General features: G+C 38.7%; 6 protein-coding genes across 6 annotated transcripts in view; 3 read left to right on the forward strand and 3 right to left on the reverse strand.

Moving 5' to 3' along the window:
* Nucleotides 1-353: 353 nt before the first annotated feature.
* LOC149040646 (uncharacterized) lies at nt 354-2715 on the forward strand. Its single transcript, XM_089182593.1, has 3 exons — nt 354-1362; nt 1452-1583; nt 2629-2715. The coding sequence occupies exons 1-3, from the start codon at nt 1110-1112 to the stop codon at nt 2643-2645; spliced, it is 402 nt and encodes a 133-aa protein (XP_089038719.1). The 5' UTR covers nt 354-1109; the 3' UTR covers nt 2646-2715.
* Nucleotides 2716-5418: 2703 nt separating this feature from the next.
* Nucleotides 5419-6366, forward strand: LOC149040647 (uncharacterized). The gene has a single exon (XM_089183109.1). The coding sequence runs from the start codon at nt 5554-5556 to the stop codon at nt 6364-6366; it is 813 nt and encodes a 270-aa protein (XP_089039235.1). The 5' UTR covers nt 5419-5553.
* Nucleotides 6367-10621: 4255 nt separating this feature from the next.
* Nucleotides 10622-15040, forward strand: LOC113686430 (protein downstream neighbor of son homolog). Its single transcript, XM_089182573.1, has 3 exons — nt 10622-11646; nt 12851-13302; nt 14115-15040. The coding sequence occupies exons 1-3, from the start codon at nt 10731-10733 to the stop codon at nt 14409-14411; spliced, it is 1665 nt and encodes a 554-aa protein (XP_089038699.1). The 5' UTR covers nt 10622-10730; the 3' UTR covers nt 14412-15040.
* LOC149040648 (coiled-coil domain-containing protein 148-like) overlaps nt 13935-26779 on the reverse strand; it is a 69693-nt gene continuing 56848 nt past the window's right edge. Inside the window, exon 12 of the mRNA XM_089182568.1 lies at nt 13935-15011. Coding sequence (XP_089038694.1) covers nt 15002-15011 — 10 coding nt within the window. The 3' untranslated portion in view covers nt 13935-15001. The remainder of the gene's footprint in view (nt 15012-26779) is intronic.
* Nucleotides 15984-17591, reverse strand: LOC149040649 (uncharacterized). The gene has a single exon (XM_089182575.1). The coding sequence runs from the start codon at nt 17589-17591 to the stop codon at nt 15984-15986; it is 1608 nt and encodes a 535-aa protein (XP_089038701.1).
* Nucleotides 22143-24298, reverse strand: LOC149040650 (QRFP-like peptide receptor). Its single transcript, XM_089183110.1, has 2 exons — nt 24278-24298; nt 22143-23192 (listed from the first exon to the last, which is right to left on the reverse strand). The coding sequence occupies exons 1-2, from the start codon at nt 24296-24298 to the stop codon at nt 22143-22145; spliced, it is 1071 nt and encodes a 356-aa protein (XP_089039236.1).

A 26779-nucleotide genomic window follows, 5' to 3' on the forward strand; every position in this document is an offset into this window, starting at 1 on the left:
AGCTGCTGAAGCTGGCGGCAAAAAAAAACAAATAAAGCCTATATTGCCTATATTGCCGACTTTCGCACTTAATGCATTACGATTCACAGCTCGAAGAGAATAAGTGGACATTAAAGCTAACAACAATATTGTTTAATGTTCTGTGCTCCGACGATATGTCAATTAGGAGGGTCTGGATGGGGTTTAGTGTCAAGTGTTATTTGGCCGTTTTTTTTAATGTTTAGTGTTAAAATGGGTAAAATTTTAATGTTAAGCGTTTAAAAAAAGTTTAGTGTTAAGTGTTAAAAGGTATTAGAACAGCGATTTCACTCAATAAAGGTCAATAAAAGTTTTACAGAGAAAGCAATAATATTAGAAAAAAGGACTAAGATTTGTTCAAACTTAGCTCTTATGATAAAGGCGTGCAAACTAGAAACAAAAGGAGAAGAGTCTGCGCAGAACTAACCGAACTGGTCAGCATGCATACTTTGTACTCATGCGCATAAGTTCTGTAGACATTCTGTGGTCAGCGGTTTTTCAGCAGACTTCTGCATGCAAAATGGCCGCCTCGTCCGCATCGGCGGGAATTGCGGAAGTATTGATCAGCTTTTATAGATGTGGCGAGGAAGATGCTTTTGAGAGACATCGCAGTAGAATTCCAATCGGTATAGACCAAAGAAATCTAACGGACGCCAGGAAGCATATGATCAACTTTCTTGGTATTTCGCAAATGGCTTCGTCGCTGGGTATGGGAAATTTCGAGCTGAAACTGTACCGGCTGGCCAGGAGTGCTCACGGGAAAACGAAGAATTTACGTATCCTTACGCAACAACAGTGGGAGATGGAAGTGCCACTCCTTGTTTCTGACGAAACCCAAAGTGAACTCAATAGTAAGTAGACAACTGATCTGTCGAATTCATAAAGTGCAGGAAAAAGTTTTGAACTAATGATAAATATAACCACAACATATGTATTAGAAAATTGGGGGTTACAAATTATCCTTATTCGATCTTAGAAAAGGATAATTACTTTGAAGGTTATAAGTATGAAATACTAAAGTAAAATTTCCTCTTTTTCATCTTTTTTAAGTACATGTGGTACAGAAAATAATTAATTGGTCAGACAAGAAAATGGTGCTTGTACCGGGTGTGAAGCAAACTCCTAAAGAACCTCTTGGTATTTCAACAAGTTCTTCAGAAGATAAAGATCCAGAAATTACCATCATAGGCAATGAGCCTGGAGCATCAGATTCTGCGAGAAATAGAAGTAGGAAAAGAAGACAAGAATGTCTGGAAGATAAAGAACTAGTTCAAAATATTTTGCGAGACAATAAAGTTGTGAGAAATGTGCGTCAGAGGCATGAATTAGATGAGCTTCAAGCAGGTAAATTTTAATGAAATAGGTGGTTTTTGGATTTCTACTTTTACTTGTACTTTTATCTTTACTTATGTGTTTACTTTTATCTCGCTTAGACTTAGGGAAGCTTGCTGGAAGCTCAGCTCTTAATGAGGTGAAATTTACTTGTGGAGTCTGCAAGAAACCGTATTTTATCAGTACTAAGTCCAGCAGAACCACCCAAGGGAAGGTCAATTACTTCAAAATCAGTAAGTTTAAACAAATATTTTTAATTTACCAATATCATTACTGCAGATCACATGTTTCAGTACTCAGAATAAGAAAAAATAATAATTCTGAGTGTATTTAGGTGATAGTAACTCTGGTCTTTTGTATTCAGCTGATCTTCTAAAAGACTAATGAATGTTTATAATTAAGTTGAACTTCCCTTATCACTTTTTCAATAATCCCCATGGTGGAGAAATGTAAACCTAGGAATACACTGTTCACCTTTGCTAAAAATTTGTCCTTTGTAGCACATTTCAATAAGTGCCAAAGAAATTACGAGAAAGCACAGCGTTTAGTGAAAAACAACCACACCCTGGACAGCCTTTGGAAAAAAGGAAATTGCGAACGACTTTCTTCAGCATCAAGCAGCAATTCCATGTCACAAGATGAGCAGGAGGACTTTACTGGTGCTGATGCCATAGAAACAGGCTCTGACAAGTAAAAACCTTACTGAAGAATATATTGTTGTATAAAAGAACTTTTTTTTGGATGAAAATCTAGATTATTATAGAACTCATGCATAGACATGTCATTACCATGTACCAATAGATAATATTTGTTGTACACACAAAGATTGTTTAGCTTTTTCCTTAGATCTCAAAACCAATGTCTTTGACCAGCATTTGTAGTACTGCTGATAGAGTCTTAATGCATAGTTTTTGTTGATATTTTGAACTTAATGAAATAAAGCAGTTTATGTTTTTCAAATTGATGTTTGCACGTGTGTTTCATGTGTAAGAAGAAAATCATATTTTGCCAAAATATAATTGCATGGCAGTTAGCAAATAGTGGAACTACTAAAAACAATTGGCATTTGTATCATGATACCAAAAATCCATTACAAAGCTTAATATCTGGAGCATTCTCCATTGCTTGTAGTGTCCCAATGTTATATATGTTCTTCTTTGTTCCCCTTTTGAAATTCCTGATACTGGCTGATACTGTGAACACAATGAACAATGACCAGAAATGAATCTATATGTTGCGAAAACTATAATACATGTATGTGATAATTTCCTTATACAGTGATAGTGTTTACCTAAACGAAGATTTGGAAGAATCCGCAGACTTGTCTCAAAGCCATGATGAGACTGTCAGTTCATGTATTGAATCATGGGATGAAGAAACACATTGTGCTTTTGATGAAGCTGGCTGTGTTGACCAGAAAGATTCAACACAGGATCCGGAGGGTCATGTGATAAGCGATGCGAACGTGGACGATGACTTGACATGTTTTAACTTGTGAGTGTTTATGTAACTAGAAAGATGGAGGACAGATGGTCCATTTGTGTTTGATCTTGTAGTTTCTGTTGGCTCCAACTCTAAGCTTGCGAGTTTTGTTGAGGTTGCTTACGTAATGGGGAAATGTTGTTGCACTATAATTTATGAGAATTGACAAATTGTTAGCATTGGTCTGTGTATGGTCTTTGCGCATTTAGACGTTTGTGTACGTTTATTCTTCTAGGTGTATGGAGAATGCCCATCCAGTTGCTATTAAACTCAACCAACTTCTTGAGAAAGGAAAGATCCCGGAAGACTGTCTCTACTACAAATTTATTGACAACACTACATCTTTCGCTCTAGTTGACCCTAAGTCTGCTTCAGATTTCACATGGGACCGAGATGTGTGCGAGTTTTTTGACACTATCAAGTATCTCGGAGGTAGTCGGACACGAAATTTTGTGAGAGGGCCTGGTTTCTTTGGAACTGGGAGAGGGGGACTGAAAGAATTTAACACATTTTCTGATTTCAATCTTTGCGGTCCGTCAGCAAATTCGTCAAAACGCTTTCAAGCTGGTTATACTACAGCCAGTGGGGTGATAAAACCGCATCTATTGTCCTTGTATTCCTTTGCCTTCAATCGACAAGCTGATTTGCCAGCGCTTGTTTCTACAGACAAGTTGAACGTTATACCATTGTCACAAGCTATTGATGGAACTGCATTAAAACCTGGCCTAGAATATGATTCACTTCAGAAAATGGTGGTTGGGCTAACAACTCAAATAGACCAAAATAATTTCAGCAGCAACTCCATTTCTGATCCTGAGGAAATAAAAAAAAAAGCTCTTAACAAGCGCCGAAGTGGTCGTAGGTACATCACTGGACAACGGCTCATCAATTCCAGTTGGTGTGTACTATCGCCCCAAATCAGTAACTGGTGAAGAAATCCTCAAATCTATACAAGACACAGCTAAGACCTTGCAAACTTGTCAAATGTGTTTGAAGCTCCAGGCGTCTGTAAGTCAAATTGTATCAAATGACATGCCCTCTTGCTTTAGCAGCTGTGATGAGTGTCTTAAGCTCAAATCTGTTTGCTCAGCCTGTAAACAAAATGGCCAGGTCTCACACATTCCTTCCTTAAAGGCTTGTAACCGGTGTTTAGAAAAAGGACTAAAGTGTAACAGGTTTCTTGCTGCAACGGTAATTACCGATTGTGAAGAGTGTAACAAGAAGGCGTTGTCAAATCTACACTCTATGGCCGAAGATGGTACATTACCTATTGAACTTTCGCTTCTTGTCGCCCTGCCAGATGTGGTTCATCTTGGCAAGAGTATGAAATGCAGCTGGGCCAACTGGTTCATTGATCTTGAGGGCGCGAAGAGTAGTCTAGTTCTAATTCGAACACTCCGCGATTCTGCTGGCCCTGATGTACGTAAGAAGTTACGAAAAATGCTGACCCTGGACTGCGTAAGGAATAAAGATCGGATGGCTGTAGAACCTATCGTGCGCCTTACTAGAACCTCGGTACTAGAGGTACTGAGAGGAATAAGTTTGGTCGTCCACACAATAGTTCCAGAAAAGTATCGCTTTTGGAAATCCAATCAGAGTGGGATATGCAAAAGACCCATTGCGATTGAAAGTGGGGCTCAAGGAAAAGTGCTTGTGTTAGACTATGACTTCGAATCTCAAGAGGCTCGTCTCGTGGAATTACGTTTGCATCAACCAGTTGATGTTCACGTTCGGAAAGAGACATTCAAGGATGCAAGGGACCTTTGTTTTACCAGTGGTATAGTTTTCGTTTCTGAAAGAGGATCTGGGGCAACCCGTGTTATTGACTTGGAAGGCAAAGTACGTTTAAAGCCGGAGGGCCTGAAATCGCGAGCAGAACTACTTTCACAGCTGAGTCGTTTTAGTTTATCACAGGATGGCACAGTGCCAATTCTTCGGAAGCGACTCGCGACACATTTAAAAGCTTTAGCTGCACAAGTTAAGAACCCAGAAATCATCCAGCTTAACACGCCTTTAGTAAAACCAACGTCAATTTGTGTGGCGAGTACAGACATCCTTTTGTGTGCGGATGACGAGCACCAAAGGATTATTCAGTTGGAAGTAAGCTGCAATGGAGTTGCTGTCGTTGGTACTAGCATGCGAGAAATACATTATCCCGATGGCGTTTCCAGTATTGAATCTCTTTGTGTGTGGAGAGGGTCCGCATACTTGGCTGCATCTGGTAATGCAGGTGGGTTATACGATTGTGACCTGGCAAATTCAAACGTCAAACAGCTCCTGCAGAATTCGTCCGATTCATGCAGTGAAATCAAGAGGCTGTGTCATTATGGCGACGTAATTGTGTTCACTGACATCGTAGATAGGAAAGTCAAGACCTTCGATCCGAAAACCTCAACTGTTAAAACATTGATGGGCACTGGAAAAGAAGGAACTAATGATGGAACTGGTGAAACCTGTACCTTTGCGCAAGTCCACGGAATATGCAGTTTCCAGAATACTATATTGGTGTCGGACGTAGCTGCTGGAACGGTAAAAATAGTTTCACCGCTTACTGGGACAGTGTCCTTTCTTCAAGCCCTTGGGAAGCTGTACGACAGTTTTGGAGTTGGTGCTCATACCGTAGACGCAGTATCACTATCCCTTCAAGATGCTGTGAACAATGTTTCATCAGTGAACGAATATATTAAAAGCACAGTTGCTACAGTTAAACAGCACTACAACATGAAAGAAGCAGCAGCAACAAATGGTCCCCAAGGAACTGTGTCAAAGAAAACTCAAGTCTCGTTAGAACTCCTTGAACAAGGTATGGCACGACTGCAAAATAACTTGAAGAACATAAATGAGGAGTATGTTGGTGACGTTGACCTCCGTACATTACTGACCACTATAGTTGAAAACCTTCATGCAGTCTCCCACTTCAAAAACGAGACTTTTACAGCTTTACAGTATGCTCGAGACTTTGGAACAATTGCAAAAGAATCATTAAAAAGAACAACAAAATGGAGTGCCAAATACTTTACACATGACAAATCGTTTTATCCAGTTCCAACATCTAGTATGGAGTTGGCAGATGTTGAAGTGATGAAGTCTCCAACAGCTGCAAGGATAGATCCTCTAATTGAAGTAGCGATGAAGGAGTTGGTGGATAAATTTCGTCCCGTGAGGCAGAGAACAGTGCGCAGTGAAACCACAAAAGACAAAGCCGGAGCTCTCCCACCAGCAGTGTATTACACTCAGCCTCCTCATACCAAAGTAATGTTCCACAACGACCCAACTGTTGAAGGAGAAGTAATGGAACAAATTACTCCGCATATCATAGATGACGATGGGGACTCGCACGCACCCAGTATCACGTTTGTGGACGATAGCACTATTGAAATAGTTGCTGTTGTTGAAGTGCCAGATCAAGAGGATGAATACGACACCGACTCAGGCACCGATGTGGATGATGACGATCACGACTCCTGCCCCCACACAACAACACTCACCAGGTTCGGGCGCGCCATTCGCGCTCATTTTCGCCTTGACTTTTAGAGTTTGCACTATCGGGTCTGCGCATATACATTACCTTGTGATGAATCTGTGATCAAGAGTTAATTGCATAACAACCCGTAAATAGCGCCACCTTGGACCCTGGAAAGCAAACGATGAAGAGGTAGACCTAAAGAGACTTGGAGACAAACCGTAAAGAAGGAAAGGGGGAGTTTAGATTCAAGGCTTGCTTGCTGCTAATACATGTGCTAAGAAACAAGAGGATGGCTAGTGAGGATGCAACAGCCTTTTCCCGGTAGGTAAAAGGAGCATGATGATGATTAAATAAACAAATTGTTCAAATGAAAGTTTGCGAAAGTGTGATAACGACAGAGGAAAATTTTAATTGTTAAGCATAATGTACCCTTCTGCAGAGAAATAGTCTCCAATGATTTTCCATGATAGAGACATAAACAATGAACAACACAAAATTGCAATCAAAATGACACAGTATGTAGATCAATTGTAGCTGATTCCATATTCAATGCCCGCGTTTATCGTTATCAGTATCTGGCGCATTTTTTAGCCGTTTCTCGTTACATTTGTATCAATTTTAGTGTTTCAGAGAATTTTTTAGTGTTAGATGTTAAACAGCCCAAAATTTTAATGTTTGATGTTATAGAAGGTAAAATTTTAGTGTTTAGTGTTTTCGAGATACCCCCATCCAGACCCTCAATTAGGCATTCCTTCTCTCATCAATACCATCTAAGGAATGGATCGGAAAGTTTCAGAAAATTTAGGTGATCGTCGCCGAACAGAATTACTCAGCTGCTGAAGTCTGTGGAAGGAAGCCAGATAAAGCCTCCGCTATGCCTGAAGGGGGAGGACAGTTGGTTCACTTGCACGTGATCATACCGTATAAATGATATTTACAGCACCTTTATCATCAAGCTTCTCATTCAGTGAATATGTTATTAAATTCGAGATCGCTTTTGCGCAGAAGAAAAAGAATAAATAAAACAAAGGCAGATCCAGGACATTTTGACAGGGAGATCGAAAATAACTTCAGACCTTCATATTCCGCGCTTCCATGCTCTAGACCATCGGACTGCGGAATCCGATGGTGTGAGGTTCGATTCCTCATGGGGACTCCGAATGTTTTCTTTGTCCCACGCTCGTGACAAGACGAAAAACATCTTTTTCTATTTCCTTACCGAGCTCAAAACTTACCGTCTCTCATATTCAAATAATGATAATGTATTGAAAGGCAATCAACACCATAGGCATATAGTAAAGTGCTTTTATATTTGCCACGACGTAGTCTAAGAATTCAGAAGTATCTCTAAAGACATTTCCCCAGTGAGGCTCACACTCTATCACTGCTGTGGGATACTGAACAAGTTCATTGGCGATAAAGAAAGGGGACTGGATGGCCATGGCGATAATCCAAGTACCCAGGATGAACAAGGAACACCGCTTTGAGTTGACGAACGGAGAATGGAAGGGATATACCACAGCACCAAATCGATCTACTGCTATTAGAATCAGGCTCTGTAGCAGCGGAGACTTCCGAGAGAAAGACACCAACTTACACAGGACGGAAGCTGCAATTTGTTTTGTTTTGTTTTTGCTCTCAAAGGTCGAGGGAAAGAAACCACTGTTTTTCTCGTGTAAATATTACCCACGCAAAATAAAATTGTCTCTACATTGCAGCCGGTTTGCAAGGGGCATGGATCTTTGAATATCCGCATCATATGACTTTGTACTGCGTGTCGTTTTTATTCCATTTTATCATTCATAACGACCAGTCTTTTCACAGGCTAAGAAAATCTAGGATGGAAAATTTTGGAGAATTTGTTATCTTACATGCACTAGTTTAATTTGCATCTGTCTAAAAAAACCACAAAGTTAAGGGAAAGGAAATTTTGTCCGAAATAGGCTAGTAGCTGTCAGCTGTTAAAACTGATATTACATAATCATGGCGCTATTTGCATTAAACGGCGTCTTGAATATTCTCCCAATTGGTACAAGTCGTTACCGGCGATAATTTGAAGTAATTTTGCTCGTCAATTTACTTTGCGGAGTTATCTGTGATGAATTTATTTCAAGACGATTGTTAAACGTCAAAATCCTTGACGCTTCGGAACGTAGAGATCAATAAATGTCAAGTGAATCCAGTTTTATTACCGTCGTTGTTAACAATTGGAATTTGGAAAAACTTAGAAGAACATTACAAGGACCAGTCGAGGGAAAGAAACCACTGTTTTTCTCGTGTAAATATTACCCACGCAAAATAAAATTTTCTCCACATTTAAGCCAGTTTGCGCAGAAGAAAAAGGCATGCATCTTTGAATATCCGCATGATATGACTTATTATTGTTTTTTTAGAGGGCACGGTAACGAATCCTGCAATCTGATTGGTTCTTTACCCGGTCAGTATTTTCCTATCTCTGCCCACGGGCCACGGTAACGCTTTCGTGAGTCGCCGTGTACATCTCAACTTTCGTTGCCATTTTTCATAAATATACCTCGTTTTGCCCGCTGGGCAGTATTTTTAAGCAAACACATCGGTCACTACCTCAAGCCGACTTATGAATCCTCTCTTTCTCTCTCTCTCAAATCAATTTAGTTGACAAAAAAATATTGGTTTCAGAATGAATTTGTATAGGCAATGGTGTCATTACGTCGGTTGACAAGCGGCCTAAAAACCGACTGCAATTGATTTTAATCATTTACAAAAAGTACTTAGAAAGTTAAAACGTGAGGTATTTTGTTACAGGTAAACTGAACAATGGAACTTTCATTCATTTAATGTCTGAATTTTCACAAACAATTTGTTCGTAGTAAAAGAGCGAGCGAAGTTTTAATTTCAGTTCGACAATAAATATACGCTCCTGGTGAGTCTTTCAAAGTCCGTTCAATTTGGACATTTGGACCATAAATTGCACAACAGAAACTGAAGGAATTTATTGAGAAAAGGCCGCATTAAATCCCCTTGTGTCTCGTTGGAGTGTGCCGTTCGAATTCAGTTTTTGTGGAGGAAAGACCAGATTTACACACGCCGTTGCAGCAAACAAACGAGCAAACTCTCACAACTTCAAAATAAAAAAATTGAATTTACTCACAATTACTTTCCTCGCCGTTTACTTAATGAACAGAGGTAAATCTTCGTACATGAATGAATCGTCGATGAGAGTGAATAATACTTTCCGTTAGATCATTGATTGTTTTTGAAGAAAACAATGTCGTGACAGTCCTTGCCAAACTAGTTCCGTTGTTTTTCAAATCTTCTTGCGCTTTTTTTTTCTTACGCGCTCTCTAATTGACAGGTGTCAGATTGTGGCAGATACTTGTAAAAATAATGTTTCAAAGTTTGTTTGGAAGCCTTTTAAATCATCTTTATCGTTACGGAAATGAAAATGTTTCGCTGAGGCATCTCTCTTTAATTTGCATCACCGCTATTTTAACTACCATTTACTCACTCAAAAATAGTTCAGTTTATGGAAGATCTTGCCGTATTTACGTTCATAAATCATTAGGGTTCTTTTGGAAAGAATTTCGTCAAGTTTAAAAAACAATAAATATGTTATTTACCGGCTAAGGGTCGGTCCGTATGGTGAAAAACTGTGACCTCGGTCTTGAAAATGCTGCCCTCGGCCTACGGCCTCGGGCAGTATTTTCAAGACCTCGGTCACAGTTTTTCACCATACGGACCTCCCAGCCGGCAAATAACATATATATATTTCATGTCGTTTTTACTCCATTTTATCATTCATAACGACCAGTCTTTTCACAGGCTAAGAAAATATTCGATGGGAAATTTTGGAGAATTTTTTATCTTACATGCACTAGTTTAATTTGCGTCTGTCTAAAAAACCACAAAAGTAAGGGAAACGAAATTTTGTCCGAAATAAGCTAGTAGCTGTCAGCTGTTAAAACTGATATTCCATAATCATAGCGCTATCTGCATCAAACGGCGTCTTGAATATTCTCCCAATTGGTAGAAGCCGTAACCAGCGATAATTTGAAGTCGTTTTGCTCGTCAATTTACTTTGCGGAGTTTTATGTGATGAACTTCTTTCAAGGCGATTATTAAACGTCCAGTCCGTAAAAATTCTTGACGCTTCAGAACGTAGAGATCGATAAATTTCAAGTGAATCCAGTATTATTACCGTCGTTGCTAACAACTGGAATTTGGAAAAACTTGGAAGAACATTACAGGGATCAGGAGAAAACATTTTTATCTCGAAACATTTATCAGAGTAAACCTACCGAAAAAGATCTTGGTTGAAATGAGATGTTTTGAGGAGACGAAGAGATGAAGGTTGGGTACTAGCAAAGTAAATATCACGTGATGTTTTGGCGCAGAATTTATAAAAATCAACGTTGCTAGCAAAGTTGAAGGAAAATAATTGTCGCTTTTAAACATGGAAGAAAAACACTCACCTGAGCTTATTCGGTTTAAAAAACCTTCAGGAGTTATAAAATTGAAGATAAAAAAGAAGAAGCTGACTCAAAACTCATCAAAACGGATTTCAAACGCCTTGAAACCTATCAATGGACGAATTCAAGATGGACGCTCACAGGCGTTAAAGCGAGCGAATCCGTTTAAGTGTTCTCCGAGGAAAAAGGCGAATCTCTCCGCAGAAGAGAAAACTACAGAATGCAGGCTGTTTAGTGCCCTCGATGGACTGGACGAGAATCAGGAAAATGGATCCACAAACACTGTTCATGAAACAAGTAATAACTCACAACAGCAAAATACTGGCAATAGCCTGGAAACTGACGTTGCTGATTCTCCACTAACTGTGGCTAAAGAGAAAATCGGCGAGAATGATGGTTCAGAATTTTTTCCTTTCGACTGGAGCTTAAAAACTGAAGTAAAATTTTCTTCTTCCAAGACGTTTAATTGGTGTGGGACATTGAAGACATTTGACGAAGCTGCTGGTATGTCACATTTTGTTCGTTGCCAAACAAAGGAAATCGATTCAAATGGAAACGGTGCTCCTCATCCTGAATCATTTTGTTCCTTTACCAAAGTTTGGATGCACCCTTCTCTACCGTGGCTTGAACTTTTTCCACGTAAATCAGCCGATGGTAGAACTAGTTCGAAAAGACATTTTCTAATCACGGAAGAAATGGCATCTTCTCTTCACCATGACTGGGTGTCCAGTTTTCGCTCCGTCTTCAACATGGTGCGCGTTGGTTTTTGTCCTTACTTTTATCTAGTTGCAAATCAGAACACTATGCTTTTTCAGGCAGCTGGAATAAACAGGGATGATGCAGTTCAAGTGGTTATAACACCCACGACCAAAGGTTTCCGGGATGCACTGAGGAGTGAAGGTAAATCTACATCACTGTACAGGTTTATGAATAAAGGGAGAAACTTTCTAAAGAAACTGTGATGCTGCGATATCCCTCTGACAAAGGGCTACAGCTCAAAACGTCAGCTTTTAAACTCTTTAAGATGACCAATTTATGTTATCAACTCAGTTGATAATACTTAATTACACTGTACAGATTAGTTTCATGGGTGCAATAATCATTGTAGAAATAGTTCATCGAAAACCTTTACCAGACACTTATAACATTGAGCTGGTAACCTTGTACCTTTATATGTAGGTAACCAAGGTGATTTTATTCAAGATGAGACAATGATCCAATGAAAACAGCTGTTAGCAGTGGGATGATATAATATACACTTAAGTCTGGTCCCCATGGAAATAGTTAGTTTTGTTTTCCTGAGAGTCCTGATGTTTCCCTCAACTTTGTCTTGAGAAACATCAGAACTCTCAAGAAAACAAAACTAACTAGTTTCCCAAGGGACCATACATTAGGTGCTTTGTTCTACATTTGGACTTTCTCTTAAACAATCATATGGCAAAAACATGCTGTTGTAGATGTAATCAGCATGCTTGCAACAACTGCATAATTGTGTCCTGGTCAGGATTTTGATCAGGGGCATGTGACCAAGATCAACTTATCACAGTGCTCGTTTTTTTGAGTGAAAGTCCAGGAATATAACAATGTGATTTGAGCTCCAGAATAAATTTGTATGTATGCTTACATGTACTGACCACTACAGATAAGAAATGTGAGTATTATTTTTGAGTAAAATAACTGAGCTGCTGCAACCACTTGTTTAGAGAAGAATTTGTAAACATGATTGTAACATTTTAGATTTATTGTGTTTTTACAAATTTATATTCAATTACAGCAATTGAAGACTTTTCCTTGTTCACATAACCAATTGAACACCCATGGTTTGGGAAAACTCACCAAAATTATGCAAACAGTTAATGCATCATGGTTTAAGTAACACAATCTTAAGTTTTCCCAACGTGCCCTGTGTTCACCTGATTTAAAGTGATTACAGGGCTAGCCCTCTAGTACTTGTGTTCATCTGGTTTCTTTTTTCAGGATGTATTGAATATAATCTACCTTGAAATTACCCAATCACTTAATCAGTAATTTTACCCTTCAAAGGCTATTTTTCTCTTGAATCTAATTTTCTTCCTAATAACAATATTATATTATCACATCCCAGGAATTAACTTTACCATGCCGCACCTGGAGGTCAAAGGAAAGAAAGAGTCTGGGCCTGAATCTCAGGATGAGGACTCAGATGAAGAGGAAGATGCTGAGCTTGGGAATGATTCTGATGATGAGAGTATTGACAAGTGTGAGTGGCTAGAAAGCATGGGACTTGATAAGGAACAGTTTCCACTGTTAAACCCCAAAGTTGTTACACCACATCAGAGGAACAATCTAAGAAGCTTAGATCAACAACCAACTTCTACAGTGTTAGTGAGAGGAGTTGATACTCTTGCATTGTTTAACTTCCTACTCAACTGTAAAAGTTTAACAGCCAACACTGGACCACAAGCTCAGGTGCCACCAGCACTGCTGGCCCCTGTTGCATTTGAAGGAGCCACTTTAAAGGGTCTGAAGGTAAACCAAGGGACCATGAAGCATCAAAAAGCTAAGGCTATGGCACAGGTATAGGATACATTTGATTGATTTTCATTATTTCTTGACCTTATTCTCTACAGATGCTCTACCATCATGATAAGATCAATGATAATTCTCGCAACAATAAGGTAAAGGTTATGCTTTCTCTGGAGACTATTGGCCAAAACAGTAACATGTAACACAGTTTATTCTTGTTCCACTATTATGAAGCTACTAACAGTATTGCATAGTGATCCCCCTCTCCTCCGATGTTTTGCTAGGTTTACCTGAAAATTTTATGTTGCCAATTTAAACTAAGTGGAAAGAGGAGAAGTATCTTACCTGAAAAATGCATGCTATGACAATAACTGTTGTTTATGATGTCACTAGCAGTGCCTTTGGTCAATATGAAGTGAATCCTGTTCTTTGATTGGCTACCCCAACAGGCAAGATGGGCCTCTCTTGCCTGCTTGGGATTTCCCACTTTGATCCTGTGTGAAAATACATTGCATGGAAGGGACTTAAATTTTTTTTTTTTCAATTTATGGACAGTGTGGGCAATGGAGTTGCAAAAAGCTGCAGAAGACAAGAAAAACAAAGAAAATATAAACTACTCTCATGGGTTTATTGTGCGCAAAAAAAGAACTTGGTCAATATGTAGCCATCTTGATCAAACAAGCTTGGTCAATAACGCACATTTATTTCCAGCACTTCAGATGATTTGTTTAGTTTACTGTGAATTTTCATTGGTTCCTTAAGATGTTTTCATTGCTGTAATTGGTGACTATGATTACTTACTAGGTTTTGGGTTTTTCAACTCTTAAATGAAGGGTGCTCTAATTGTGATGATATCCTTTTAGTTATACAGCCTGGAGATTTCTGGTCCAATCCTTCCTGGCTGTCTGTATGAACTGTGTCATCTACTGAGGGAATCACAAGGAGGAGACTTCAAAGCCACCTTCTTTGTGCACCAACCATCAGTAGCATTTAATGTCCCAAGCATTAAAACAGAGGAAAACTATATTCAGAGTGGGTGTAATTTACAGCAAAGTATCTCACATGGACAGTGGAGACACTACCTGGAGGCAGAAAAACTTAAGGAAATCTGTTTAAAAGACCTTAGCTGCAAAGACAAACTTTTCTCTTGGACAACTTGAGTAAGACACCGCAGCCATTTAAATAATTTTTCCACAACAAGTACAGTCGTTTGAATTTAAAATGCAGCTGGATCTTAATGGAATCAATATTTACAGGGCAGCAGAAGTGTACTTGGCTTAACTTAATTCTAAAGGGATCTGAATTTTATAAAGGGAGCCTTTCTAACATAACCAAGGAACAAATGTTTTAATTTTATTATTTATGGGTTTATACAGACAATAAATTATGAGTATCCATCCGCAGACATGAAAATCATATTTTTCCAAGTGTACAGCTTGACATGAAATGTTGTATTATAATTGTAGGACTAATTAGAAATAAGAGGTACTTGTCTAATTGTTATCTAAAAATGGATAAATTTCTGTCTGGTGCTTAAGTGTCATCAAAAGCTTGCTTTCCACCAGATGGAGATTAAATTTGCTGCTTCAACAACCAGGGCCAAATCAATAAGGCCTCAATTTGCATATTTTATGATAAATAATAAAGAGTAACTGTCCATTCCACATTTTTTCTGTAAAGCAATCATGTATAACCAAAGGAGACTGTCACTTAAATAACCATAACTTCACAAACCACATCAGCATATACATCAGTCATTTCTGCAAAAATAAAAAAAAACGCAAAACCCTTAGATTGGGAATGAAATCATTTGTTACCTTATAGCACTGATATTAGTCAAGGGCGTATTAAGTATCTCAAGGACTCCTGATTGAATGCTTGCCATGCTACATGCTGTGATCAGTATAAGGCTACCAAAGATTCTATATCACTTGCCATGCTACATGCTGTGATCAGTATAAGGCTACCAAAGATTCTATATCACTTGCCATGCTACATGCTGTGATCAGTATAAGGCTACCAAAGATTCTATATCACTTGCCATGTTACATGCTGTGATCAGTATAAGGCTACCAAAGATTCTATATCACTTGCCATGCTACATGCTGTGATCAGTATAAGGCTGCCAAAGATTCTATATCACTTGCCATGCTACATGCTGTGATCAGTATAAGGCTACCAAAGATTCTATATCACTTGCCATGTTACATGCTGTGATCAGTATAAGGCTACCAAAGATTCTATATCACTTGCCATGCTACATGCTGTGATCAGTATAAGGCTACCAAAGATTCTATATCACTTGCCATGCTACATGCTGTGATCAGTATAAGGCTACCAAAGATTCTATATCACTTGCCATGCTACATGCTGTGATCAGTATAAGGCTACCAAAGATTCTATATCACTTGCCATGCTACATGCTGTGATCAGTATAAGGCTACCAAAGATTCTATATCACTTGCCATGCTACATGCTGTGATCAGTATAAGGCTACCAAAGATTCTATATCACTTGAATACCCCATGCACTTCTACTTCAGTGTATTCAACATTAGCTGAGAGAATGTCAATACAACCAGAATTGTTTTAAAGTACAGAACAAAAACATTTATAAGTCTTTTTTCTCAAACGCCCATGTTGCAAATTCTTGCTCAAAAAGTGAAAAGGTCATAGACAGGCCTACACAGACTCCCCTGTGTGGTTTTACGTTTGCGACGCAAAAGCCTTTAATTAAAGCTTCGCTGTGACGAGTATGTCTTTGAGCGATTTACCTCTTTTGTATGATATAATCGGAGGCGTTTTGAAAATTGTGTTCAGCAGTGGCTGATTTTGGATGAGGTTCCATTCTTGCATCAGTATTTGTTGTAAATGTTTAACCCCTGGGTGGTATGCTGTCACAAAAGGCAATATTTTGCCTTTAGTTTTTTTGGTTTGTTTTTTAAGTGTCGACTGCCTTGCGGCAAACGAGACCTCAGATAACGTTTTTTCAATTAGGCTTTTTGGGTAACCACGTGCTTCAAGTCGTGTTTTGAAATTACACATGGCCTCCTGGAAATTTCTTTCCGAGGAGTTTTTTCTTAGAAGTCTGATAGCTTCTCCTTTACTAAAGCCTTTCTTAACACCTGGCGGGTGGCAAGATGAATAGTGTGTATATTGAAAGGTCTCGGTCGGTTTGTAGTGAGTTTTGACGTCGAGGATAGCTTCGTTTTGGAATCTTTCACCTTTGTAGACAACCGTGTCTAAGAATGTGATTTCAGTCTCTGAGATTTCAGCCTTGAACTTTATAGTTGGATGGAACGTGTTAGCTTGTTCTATGAATAGATCAATGTCTTGTTTACGAACATCCCACAGGGAGAAAACGTCGTCAATGTAACGCTTCCATACTCTCGGCTTGATACTGCTTTGGTGAAGCAGTTTTGTTTCAATTTCTGCCATAAAGAGATTGGCGAAAGCAACCGCCAACCGTGTTCCCACGGCAGTTCCAAAACATTGGAGATAGTTTACTCCGTTGAACTGGAACGAATTTTCTTTTATTATAAGCCCGGGGATTTGTTTTAAGTAGTGGGACGGAATGGGAGGGCTGTTATTGTGGTATTTTTCGTATGCTTGGCATACTATTGTGATACCCTCTTCTTGTGGGATGTTTGTGTACAAGCTTGTTACATCCATTGATACTAAAATAGTATCATTTGACACTTGCGTTTTCTCTATAAAGTTGATGAAATCAGTTGTATCTTTGAGATAGGATTTTTGCTTTTGAGCAATAGGCTGTAATAAATGATCCACAAAGGATGATATCCTTTCAGTTGGTCCTTCGCAGCCCGATATAATCGGTCTACCCACTGGCAAAGGTTTGTGGATTTTTGTTAAAGTGTAGAAAATCGGTATTCTGGGCGGATTGGGAGTCTGTGAAAGCCACTTTTTTGTCATATCGTCTATATGTTTGCCATTGTGCAGTTGAACAATAAGCTCATTAACTTTTTTTAATGTGTCAGTGACCATGGGGTTTTCAAGAGGTCGGTAGTGGTCTCTGTTGTCGAGCTGAACCTGGGCCTCTTGAATTTTGTCCCTCTTGTTGAGAATCACTGTTGTGGTGCCTTTGTCAGCACGTTTAAGGTTGATGGCAGTATTGTTTTGCAGTTCTTTGACTGCTTTGTGTTCGTTGTATGACAGGTTGTGTTTTGGCTTTGTTATTTCTATTTCAGCAAGGCTTAACTTGATATTTTCCAAGTACCGTTCAAGGGCAATAGAAGGTTGTACTGGTGGTATCCAGTTTGATTTGACGTGGAAAGGATGTGGTTCCTTGTCATTCCCGTGGAATATATATCTAAGTCTCATTCGCCTAGCGAATTGTTCGAAGTCACGCAACAATTGTTGCCTGATCTTAATTTCATTTGTCACGGGTGTTTCAATAAATTTGAGCCCTTTTGCTAACAGGCTGACTTGGTGATCAGTTAATGTATTGTCTGAAAGGTTTTTAAGGTATTTTTCATTTTTTCTCCCTTTCTGTAGTCACTCGCTTGTGTAGTGTATTTTTTTCTACGCTATTTGCGTTTATTATTCTTGGATAGCCTTTTTGCTGTAGTGGGTTTGGCGACTGATTTTTCAGAGATGACACTGTTGTACTTTTCAACACGTTTATTATCACTCTGAAAGCGTGTACATATAAGATCTTTCAGCTCTGAAAACTGATTTTCTATTTTGTCTATCCTGTCGACATCAGTATTTACAATGTTCCTCAAGGGCGAACGTGATCTTTCACGTGTATTTACATTGTATTGTGATCGAGACTTGGCAATATTAGCCTTTTCAAGTTTGTTCTTGTGACTAACAAGTCTACGCTGATGGAAGCGCACTAGGGCGCTAACGTATTGTTCTTCGGCGTGACTTTTAATAGCGCTTATTTCCTGTCGAAAGGTTTCGTCAGGCCTGAAGTTTGCCTTCGCCTTGTATTGAAGCGACTTAGGGCAAGTCTTTTGTTGTAAGTGTCTCTCCAGTTTTAAAATGGAGGTTTCAGTTTTTTGCTTCTTGAACTGGATAGCGCTGATGGTGTCTTCATGTTTCCTCTTCCTTGGCTGCCGCGTGGATCGGCTATTCCTCGGAAGGTTTTCTTTTTGACGGCTTTCTTTTTGAAGGCGTAGACCTTCGTTGCTGCGTTGTTTGGCTAATGCAGCTTTATGCCTTGGCTCGAGTTGTGATGCTGGAGGGCTATCCTCTGGGTCCGGTTCTAGGTTCGGATCAGTGTACGTTAATTCCATCGCCTCGTCCAGATTTGGACGGTAGTCTGGCGTTTTTGGTGGCCGCAATGGTGTTTCAAAAGCTGACATCTTTTTCAGGTAAAATTGAAAGTGAAGTATATCGTCTAGCATTTTCCCATCCCCGTTGCCTTAAACGAACGCATGCACTCATAATATCTTCCCTTGCTGACTTGAACCCCGCGTGTTAACTTGAATAAAAACCGATTTCACCTGGATTTCCATCAAACATTTCTAGCAGTTTTATCCACGGTAACTCAAACCCTCGATAACTCGAGCTTCCCGCTAACTCAGGTAATTTTCAGTAATTTTGTGTTCCGTTTTCATTCGACTTCTCTGTAATTGAATTGTATTAACCCTTTAACTCCCAAGATCTCATTAGTAATTCTCATTACTGTCTGCCGTACAATTCTTATGATGTCAATCTGGAGAATTTGGTATTGGATCAGCTAATAATCCCCTAATTTATATTTAACTTTATTCTCATCACTTCTATCCTTGATATTGTATTGATATTGTAAGGAGAAATTCTCTCTTGGTCACTCATGGGAGGTAAAGGGTTAAAATGTATACTTTATAAGACGAAAAACAGTAAACACCGTTTTTCCCTCATTCTCGAGCCCTTGTTTTCAATTCCCGTTAACTCGAACTCCCAGTAACTCAGTGGAACCTTCTTCAATTCTCCTTAAAGGTTCAAGTTATCGGGAGTCGATTGCATTTATTTTTCGTATTGGATTTCATTTCGATCTAACTTTTGCTCATTTCCTCTCTAACTGATCGGAAACTCTTTATTTACAGGTGGTAAGGGAATAAACACTGTAGAAACGGAAAACAAGCAGCAGAGTTCAAACAATGGTTTGAACCAATGAACTAAGTTTGACTTGCCATAATGTAAATTGTAAATAGGATTTAAGTAAGTTAGTTCTCAAAGCAGACATTTCAATTCATGATTATTTCTAAGTTTCGTGAAATAATTGGACCTAATAGGTCTGGGGGAAATCGGGTTTATCTCAGTGACGTAATTTTTCATTATGCACGTTCAGTTGAAAATAAACAGACCTCCCCCCCCCAAAAAAACAAAACAAAACAAAATCAAAAACAAAAGTGTAATAACTAGTTGCGATCGTAAAACAACTACCAACTGAAAAAATACAAAAAACAGAAAAACCATGGAAATAGCTTCCATTTGTTAACTTATTTCATCGAGGTGCTGGTAAGACTAGCGATGATCCAAGTGAAAAGAATAAGGAACTGACACAGCTTTGAACTGATCAGTTAGGGACGGAGGGAAAAATATACAGCTCCAAATCGATTGAATGCTATTAAAACTAGGCTCTGAATAGACACACTAAAGCAGATATCTCTCAAGAAGACAGTCAGCTTTCACAACGCATCTCTAAGAGGACCGCTGATCAACCAGGAGCCGAGCGTTTGTGTTGTCTGTAAAAAAGGAAAAAAAGAAACAGAAGATCGGATATGGCCATATTTACCAAGGAAAAGTTGGTAGGCTTTCTCATGGATCTGGTTTTGTGGACAATTGTTGCGATGAAAAAACTTCCAGACACTGAGAAAACAAGTAACAGGCCGCAAAAAAAGGTTTTACCAATCCTCTTTACTACTGGATTCAAGCAGTTCAGTGTTACTGGTGTTCCATTCACCGTCGCACTAACGTTTGCCGACATTCTTGGAACTGTAGGATCAGTGTCGTCTTCAGCAAGATGCTCTCTAACTCTAGAAGCCAACTATTCTTTTATAACGAAAAAATAGAACAAAATTTATACTTAATTTGTACTTTAACTATTCGATGCAAAATTCGATATTTTGTACTTCAACAACAATTTTTACAATTGTAACCAAAATTGGAGACAGAGAAAAATAGGTTCCCTAATTTTTAGATGCAAGGATATCTTACAGATGCTTATATTTATTTTGTTTGATTTTCAATCTGCGCTAATCCTCCTACCCTATACACCCCAAAATAATAATTCGCACCAAAACATCAATTAAAACCCGACAGATGGCCAGCTGTTATTCAGAATAGGTTAGGCATGTAATAGTTTTTTAATCAAATCGTTTCGCTCATTTTATGCTAAGTAGCTAGTTCTGCAATGTATTTGCTTTTTCGAAACAGCCTTTCATAAGTGTTTCATGTAATGCTCTCTGAATTTTTTTCGTATTTCATCACAATTCTATTCTGTGAGACTTTTGTTTCATACAGAAAGGCATTCCGCGTTTTGGGATACTCCGCTATTTCACTTCTTAAGACGGGTTTTGGGATATTCCGCCATTCAACTATTCCGCCGTTCTACCGTTCACGGTTCCAGCGTTCTATCATTCCATGGAATAGGGTCACCCTGTAATTTAGCGGCTCTTTTGGGCATATGTCGCTCATTGAAACGGTAAAATGTTCTCTTTTCAAAGTTTCCATGATATGCAGATCACACCTATTGATATATTTTTGCGCGGAAAATATGAGACTCACGAGAGTCAGACAGCTTTGCTACCCTCTACACGGTTTCCATTATGAGCCCAAGCAATTTCGACATGCGCAGTAAAATTTGCAGATGCTTTTTAGGCTCTCTCCCCGTTATGAGGCTCACAGGAGTCAGACAAGTTCTGAGCCTGCACTTTGCTTACGGTCATATATACTTTTAGTTACAGTCCTCATCATTAGGTCGCCCTCTTCTTCTCCAGGGTTTGTCCCTCTCAGAAGAACGTCAAAAGTTCGGTTTTTAATGAGAATTTTTTTAAATTCGGTTGGCCTCCTAATGGACTCTGTCAAATTTACTCTAAATGTAAAAAAATATGACTAAAGGTTTTTAAAGTTAACTCAGTACTCGTTAGAATTCAGGAAGAGAGGCAATTTTTGATCCATTAGGGGTTTTTTCCCCCAAAACTCTAATTTTCCATAAAAAGGAATGACCGTGATGACAAATAATCTGAAGCTGAAGCAGAAGCAGAACCAGTTCCCATTGCTTTCTTGATAATATTTATTTGTAATATTAGATGTCAAGTAGATTTTACTTTTTCTTTTTCCATCACATATTGATTGGAAACCTCTTTATTTTACACGAAGAGTGTAAAACTTTAATAACCGCAAACTGTACACAATAGAACCGAAATCCTTAAGTCAGAGTTCAAAAAACGGTTTGAACCGTTGAACAAAGTTTCTCTTGTTATAAGGTAAACTAACGTAAATGAATTAAATAAATATTAGTTACAAGTTTTGGGAAACAACTGGATTTAACGTATCCTATAGAGATCGCAGTAAATCATCTCGGTAAATACGTTGTCCTTTTTCATGCACAGCTGAAAATAGATAAACGAGGAAAAAAAGGAAAAATCGTAATACTCTCTTCTATTTATTAACTGAATTTCACTGAGTGCTACTTCAAACATTCTAGATGCAATAAAGCGAGGCTCCTCTAGAATCAGATAGATATAGGATTTCCGTAAGAGCTTGGCTGTTATCTTCGATATGATATGCTAGATGCAAGTGTTTACAAAAAAGTTTGACCTTACAAGTTAGAAAAACAAAAACAGATTGAAAATATGGGAAACCAATTGTTGGCATGGGAAACAAATTTTAGTCCTCGAATAATCCTGAACAGTATGCAAAAGATTGAGGCGACAACTATGTCAGGGCAACTTGATTAGTAGAGAAACAGCCGAGGAGGTTCTTGAGACCTTGACGATAATTACTGTTGAATATGAAACAGATACAAGGGTTTACAGCGCAGTATGATCGAGCCAGAAAAATGGCAATATGCGCAGAGTATTGGAAGGCACAAGATGGCATCATGGCGCTGTCTGATGAAAACAATAGTAAGAAGACAACGATACTGAATGGCAGCCAACATACTGCAAAAACGAACACGATGGCAACGGACATCTTCAGAGCATTTCTTTCTCTCTTCAAGCGCTGTTTTCTTGCGTTTACTGAAGGCTCACCTGGAATCTTCTGCGATTTAATTCTTACGGCAATGGAAAAGTAAAGTATGGAAATAGAAACCAAAGGGACATAGATGAATACATTGATCGTTACCAGAGTGTAGTTTTTAATCGATGAGGACTCTCTAAATCGAATGTCGTTCAACCCCCGCTGACAAACCAGCCCTTCTGCATACTCGTCAACTTTCCACGTAAACAATTGTGGGCAACAGACTGCCACGGCGACGACCCAAATTACGAGAATGAAGAGCCTGCATCGCTTTGAACTGATCAGCGAGGGACGGAGAGGAAATACCACAGCTACAAATCGATCCACTGCTATTAGAACTAGGCTCTGAATGGACACAGTACTGGAGGCATGATACGCGAAGTACTTTAGTCTACACAACGCTTGGCCAAGTGGACCGCTGGGCAGCCAGTGGCTGGCCGTGTTTAACTTTACAAAAAGTGCAGGAAAATGGATAATCGAAAACAACAGATCGGAGATTGCCATGTTTACAATCAAAATGTTGATTGGTGTTCTCAGAGCTTTTTCCTTGTAGACAATAATTCCAATGAGGATATTTCCAGCCAGCGACACAACAAATAGCAGACAGTAGGCAAAGGTTTCACCAATTCTTGTCGCTGTGGGGTTGAAGCAGCTCGACATAGACTGTGTTTCATTCATCGTTGCTGTCACGTTTGCTGACGTATTGCGGTGCCAGGAGATCAGTTTTGTTTTCAGCCAGCAGCTCTGCGAAGGCTACTAATATTCTACCTAAGCCGGAAAAAACATAGCCTAAGAGTCATATTTATTTATATCAATGAAACATGCTTAATTATTAAACATGCCTAGAAATTTGAGAAAATCGGCAGTCTACACCCGAAACTTCCTCCAACAGATAACCAGAGTCGGAGTTTAATAACTTTCGTTCGGAGTTATATTATCGATATACTTTTCCAATTCAGAGTATGGTTGTTCCTATTATTGTTACTATTGACGAAATGACGAGAAAAAGACTCCAGAAATATGCAGCAACAGATGTTTACTGATGTTAATCACGTATTAAAAGAAGCCAAATAATCGAATGACAATGTTCTACTCCTACATTTTTATTAAGGATTTATTTTTAGTCACGTTGTCATCGAAGGTTTAATCCAGCCTGGAACTTACTCAGTAGGCTCGTTACTCAGTTGATTGGTTGGAGGTTTTTCGAGTACATTTTACGGCTTTTCACGAAGTTATAATGAAAGGGAAGGGCTCAGGACAATTTTTATGTTAAGTGGGGAGTTTTCTTTTGCCACGAAGAGAATTTGTACGTCGCTGAACAGAATTTTACAGCTGCTGAAGCTGGCGGCAAAAAAAAAAACAAATAAAGCCTATATTGCCTATATTGCCGACTTTCGCACTTAATGCATTACGATTCACAGCTCGAAGAGAATAAGTGGACATTAAAGCTAACAACAATATTGTTTAATGTTCTGTGCTCCGACGATATGTCAATTAGGCATTCCTTCTCTCATCAATACCATCTAAGAAATGGATCGGAAAGTTTCAGAAAATTTAGGTGATCGTCGCCGAACAGAATTACTCAGCTGCTGAAGTCTGTGGAAGGAAGCCAGATAAAGCCTCCGCTATGCCTGAAGGGGGAGGACAGTTGGTTCACTTGCACGTGATCATACCGTATAAATGATATTTACAGCACCTTTATCATCAAGCTTCTCATTCAGTGAATATGTTATTAAATTCGAGATCGCTTTTGCGCAGAAGAAAAAGAATAAATAAAACAAAGGCAGATCCAGGACATTTTGACAGGGAGATCGAAAATAACTTCAGACCTTCATATTCCGCGCTTCCATGCTCTAGACCATCGGACTGCGGAATCCGATGGTGTGAGGTTCGATTCCTCATGGGGACTCCAAATGTTTTCTTTGTCCCACGCTCGTGACAAGACGAAAAACATCTTTCTCTATTTCCTTACCGAGCTCAAAACTTACCGTCTCTCATATTCTATTTACAAATAATGATAATGTATTGAAAGGCAATCAACACCATAGGCATATAGTAAAGTGCTTTTATATTTGCCACGACGTAGTCTAAGAATTCAGAAGTATTTCTGAAGACATTTTCCCAGTGAGGCTCACACTCTATCACTGCTGTGGGATACTGAACAAGTTCATTAGCGATAAAGAAAGGGGACTAGATGACCATGGCGATAATCTAAGTACCCAGGATGAACAAGGAACACCGCTTTGAGTTGACGAACGGAGAATGGAAGGGATACACCACAGCATGATATCGGCCAGGCTCTGAATTGACATAGCAGCGGAGACTTCCGAGAGAAAGACACTAACTTACACAAGACGGAAGCTCCAATTGGTTTTGTTTTGTTTTTGTTCTCTTTGGTCGAGGGAAAGAAAGCACTGTTTTTCTCGTGTAAATATTACCCACGCAAAATAAAATTGTCTCTCCATTGCAGCCGGTTTGCAAGGGGCATGGATCTTTGAATATCCGCATCATATGACTTTGTACTGCGTGTCGTTTTTATTCCATTTTATCATTCATAACGACCAGTCTTTTCACAGGCTAAGAAAATCTACGATGGAAGATTTTGGAGAATTTGTTATCTTACATGCACTAGTTTAATTTGCATCTGTCTAAAAAAACCACAAAGTTAAGGGAAACGAAATTTTTTCCGAAATAGGCTAGTAGCTGTCAGCTGTTAAAACTGATATTACATAATCATGGTGCTATTTGCATTAAACGGCGTCTTGAATATTCTCCTGATTGGTACAAGCCGTAACCGGCGATATTTGAAGTCGTTTTGCTCGTCAATTTACGGAGTTATGTGTGATGAACTTATTTCAAGACGTTTGTTAAACGTCAAAATTCTTGACGCTTCAGAACGTAGAGATCAATAGATGTCAAGTGAATCCAGTTTTATTACCGTCGTTGTCACCAATTGGAATTTGGAAAAACTTAGAAGAACATTACAGGGATCAGGAGAAAAAATTTTCATCTAGAAACATTTATCAAAGTAAACCTACTGAAAAAGATCTTGGTTGAAATGTGATGTTTGGAGGCAACACAATCTCCTCCCTGAATGAAGAATTATCATAACTTCTCAAATGTGCCAAAATGAAGTACTTATCATTCAACATTGAGATGACCATGAGGCCAGCGGTAGACTGGAGCTACTAAGGTAGCGCGAGTCACAAAATGCAAAATGGCGGCGAAGCCACGTTTACGATTAAAAAGTTAATGGATTTTCTCAGGGATTTCGTCTTGTAGACAACTATTGCGATAAAACTATTTCCAACCAACGAAACAACAAGTTGCAAACAGAATACCACCGTGATTCCAACCCTTCCAGCTTCTTGACTAAAGCACCTCGTTTCATTCATAGTTGCAGTAACTATTGTCGACCTTCTCAGAACTGTGAGATAGGTTTTCTCTTCAGCCAGTAGGTATCTGGAGGCTACCAATACTCTATTTAAAGAAAGTACATGTAATTATACTCATCTATCATACGTAGATACGCATCTCTAACTGCTGATCTTCCTATAACCATATTAATGTCATTTTTTATTAATATATCAAACAGATTCCTTGTTTGCACGCGTTTGTTTAGAAATAAATAAAAAATAACGTCAACATGTGGCATTAAACTAAATGGAGAAAGAGAAAAGTTTCCTTTTTTTTCTCCTTATTTTCCATTTTTTCAGGTTTCACACTGAACCGACAAATATAGTATTTAAACTGACACGAGTTTAGATTACTGAGGTTAAATGCTTAATCTATTCTTTCGATTTTATCATATTTGTATTCTTTTTGTAATACGTCTTGATCGAAAGACTCTCATTATCGAGTAATGTTTTCAAAGTATTTACTCTGATCCTGCTTTATTTTATTTTTTTCTGTTGAAAACGTTCCGGCCTAAAGCCGTTAATGTAATTGAATTTGTGCCTCTATGCCTTGTCCGCAATTTTGGTCTGTATGCAAATTGTAGCCTACAACTTCTCTACAACTGAAAACAAGTGTAAACTTATGAAATGTTCATAATGAATTGACTGTAAAACATTTACTTGCTTGAGTATCAAGCAGTTGTCCAATGTTCGTAGTGGTATGATAGATGTTTTAATCTCCTTCAGAGTAACACGATCTGAGGAAAAATCAATTTTGTAGATAATTGTGCATCGATATAAATACGGAACATATCAAGCCTAGTGTAAGGGCACATTTAAAAAGTGCTCAGTGCCGTTTCTTGAAGTGAAAGTTAAGTGAAACCTAAAAAAAAAACCCAATGTAAAATATATCGCATTTCATTTATCGCGCAAAAC

The sequence above is a fragment of the Pocillopora damicornis genome, chromosome 9, assembly GCF_964200805.1.
Source record: "Pocillopora damicornis chromosome 9, jaPocDami1.2, whole genome shotgun sequence".
NCBI classification, from domain to species: domain Eukaryota; kingdom Metazoa; phylum Cnidaria; class Anthozoa; order Scleractinia; family Pocilloporidae; genus Pocillopora; species Pocillopora damicornis.

What these genes read in the sequence shown, in the direction of transcription:
- LOC149040649 (XM_089182575.1), bottom strand. Translation starts at nt 17,591, where the DNA reads ATGAGACTTAGATATATATTCCACGGGAATGACAAGGAACCACATCCT.
- LOC113686430 (XM_089182573.1), top strand. Translation starts at nt 10,731, where the DNA reads ATGGAAGAAAAACACTCACCTGAGCTTATTCGGTTTAAAAAACCTTCA. An exon ending in GGATGCACTGAGGAGTGAAG is followed by an intron (nt 11,647 to 12,850) that starts GTAAATCTACAT and finishes ATCACATCCCAG; the next exon opens with GAATTAACTTTACCATGCCG. An exon ending in AAGCTAAGGCTATGGCACAG is followed by an intron (nt 13,303 to 14,114) that starts GTATAGGATACA and finishes ATATCCTTTTAG; the next exon opens with TTATACAGCCTGGAGATTTC.
- LOC149040646 (XM_089182593.1), top strand. Translation starts at nt 1,110, where the DNA reads ATGGTGCTTGTACCGGGTGTGAAGCAAACTCCTAAAGAACCTCTTGGT. An exon ending in ATTAGATGAGCTTCAAGCAG is followed by an intron (nt 1,363 to 1,451) that starts GTAAATTTTAAT and finishes TATCTCGCTTAG; the next exon opens with ACTTAGGGAAGCTTGCTGGA.
- LOC149040650 (XM_089183110.1), bottom strand. Translation starts at nt 24,298, where the DNA reads ATGGAAGCGCGGAATATGAAG. An exon ending in TGGAAGCGCGGAATATGAAG is followed by an intron (nt 23,193 to 24,277) that starts GTCTGAAGTTAT and finishes TAGCCTTCGCAG; the next exon opens with AGCTGCTGGCTGAAAACAAA.
- LOC149040647 (XM_089183109.1), top strand. Translation starts at nt 5,554, where the DNA reads ATGAAAGAAGCAGCAGCAACAAATGGTCCCCAAGGAACTGTGTCAAAG.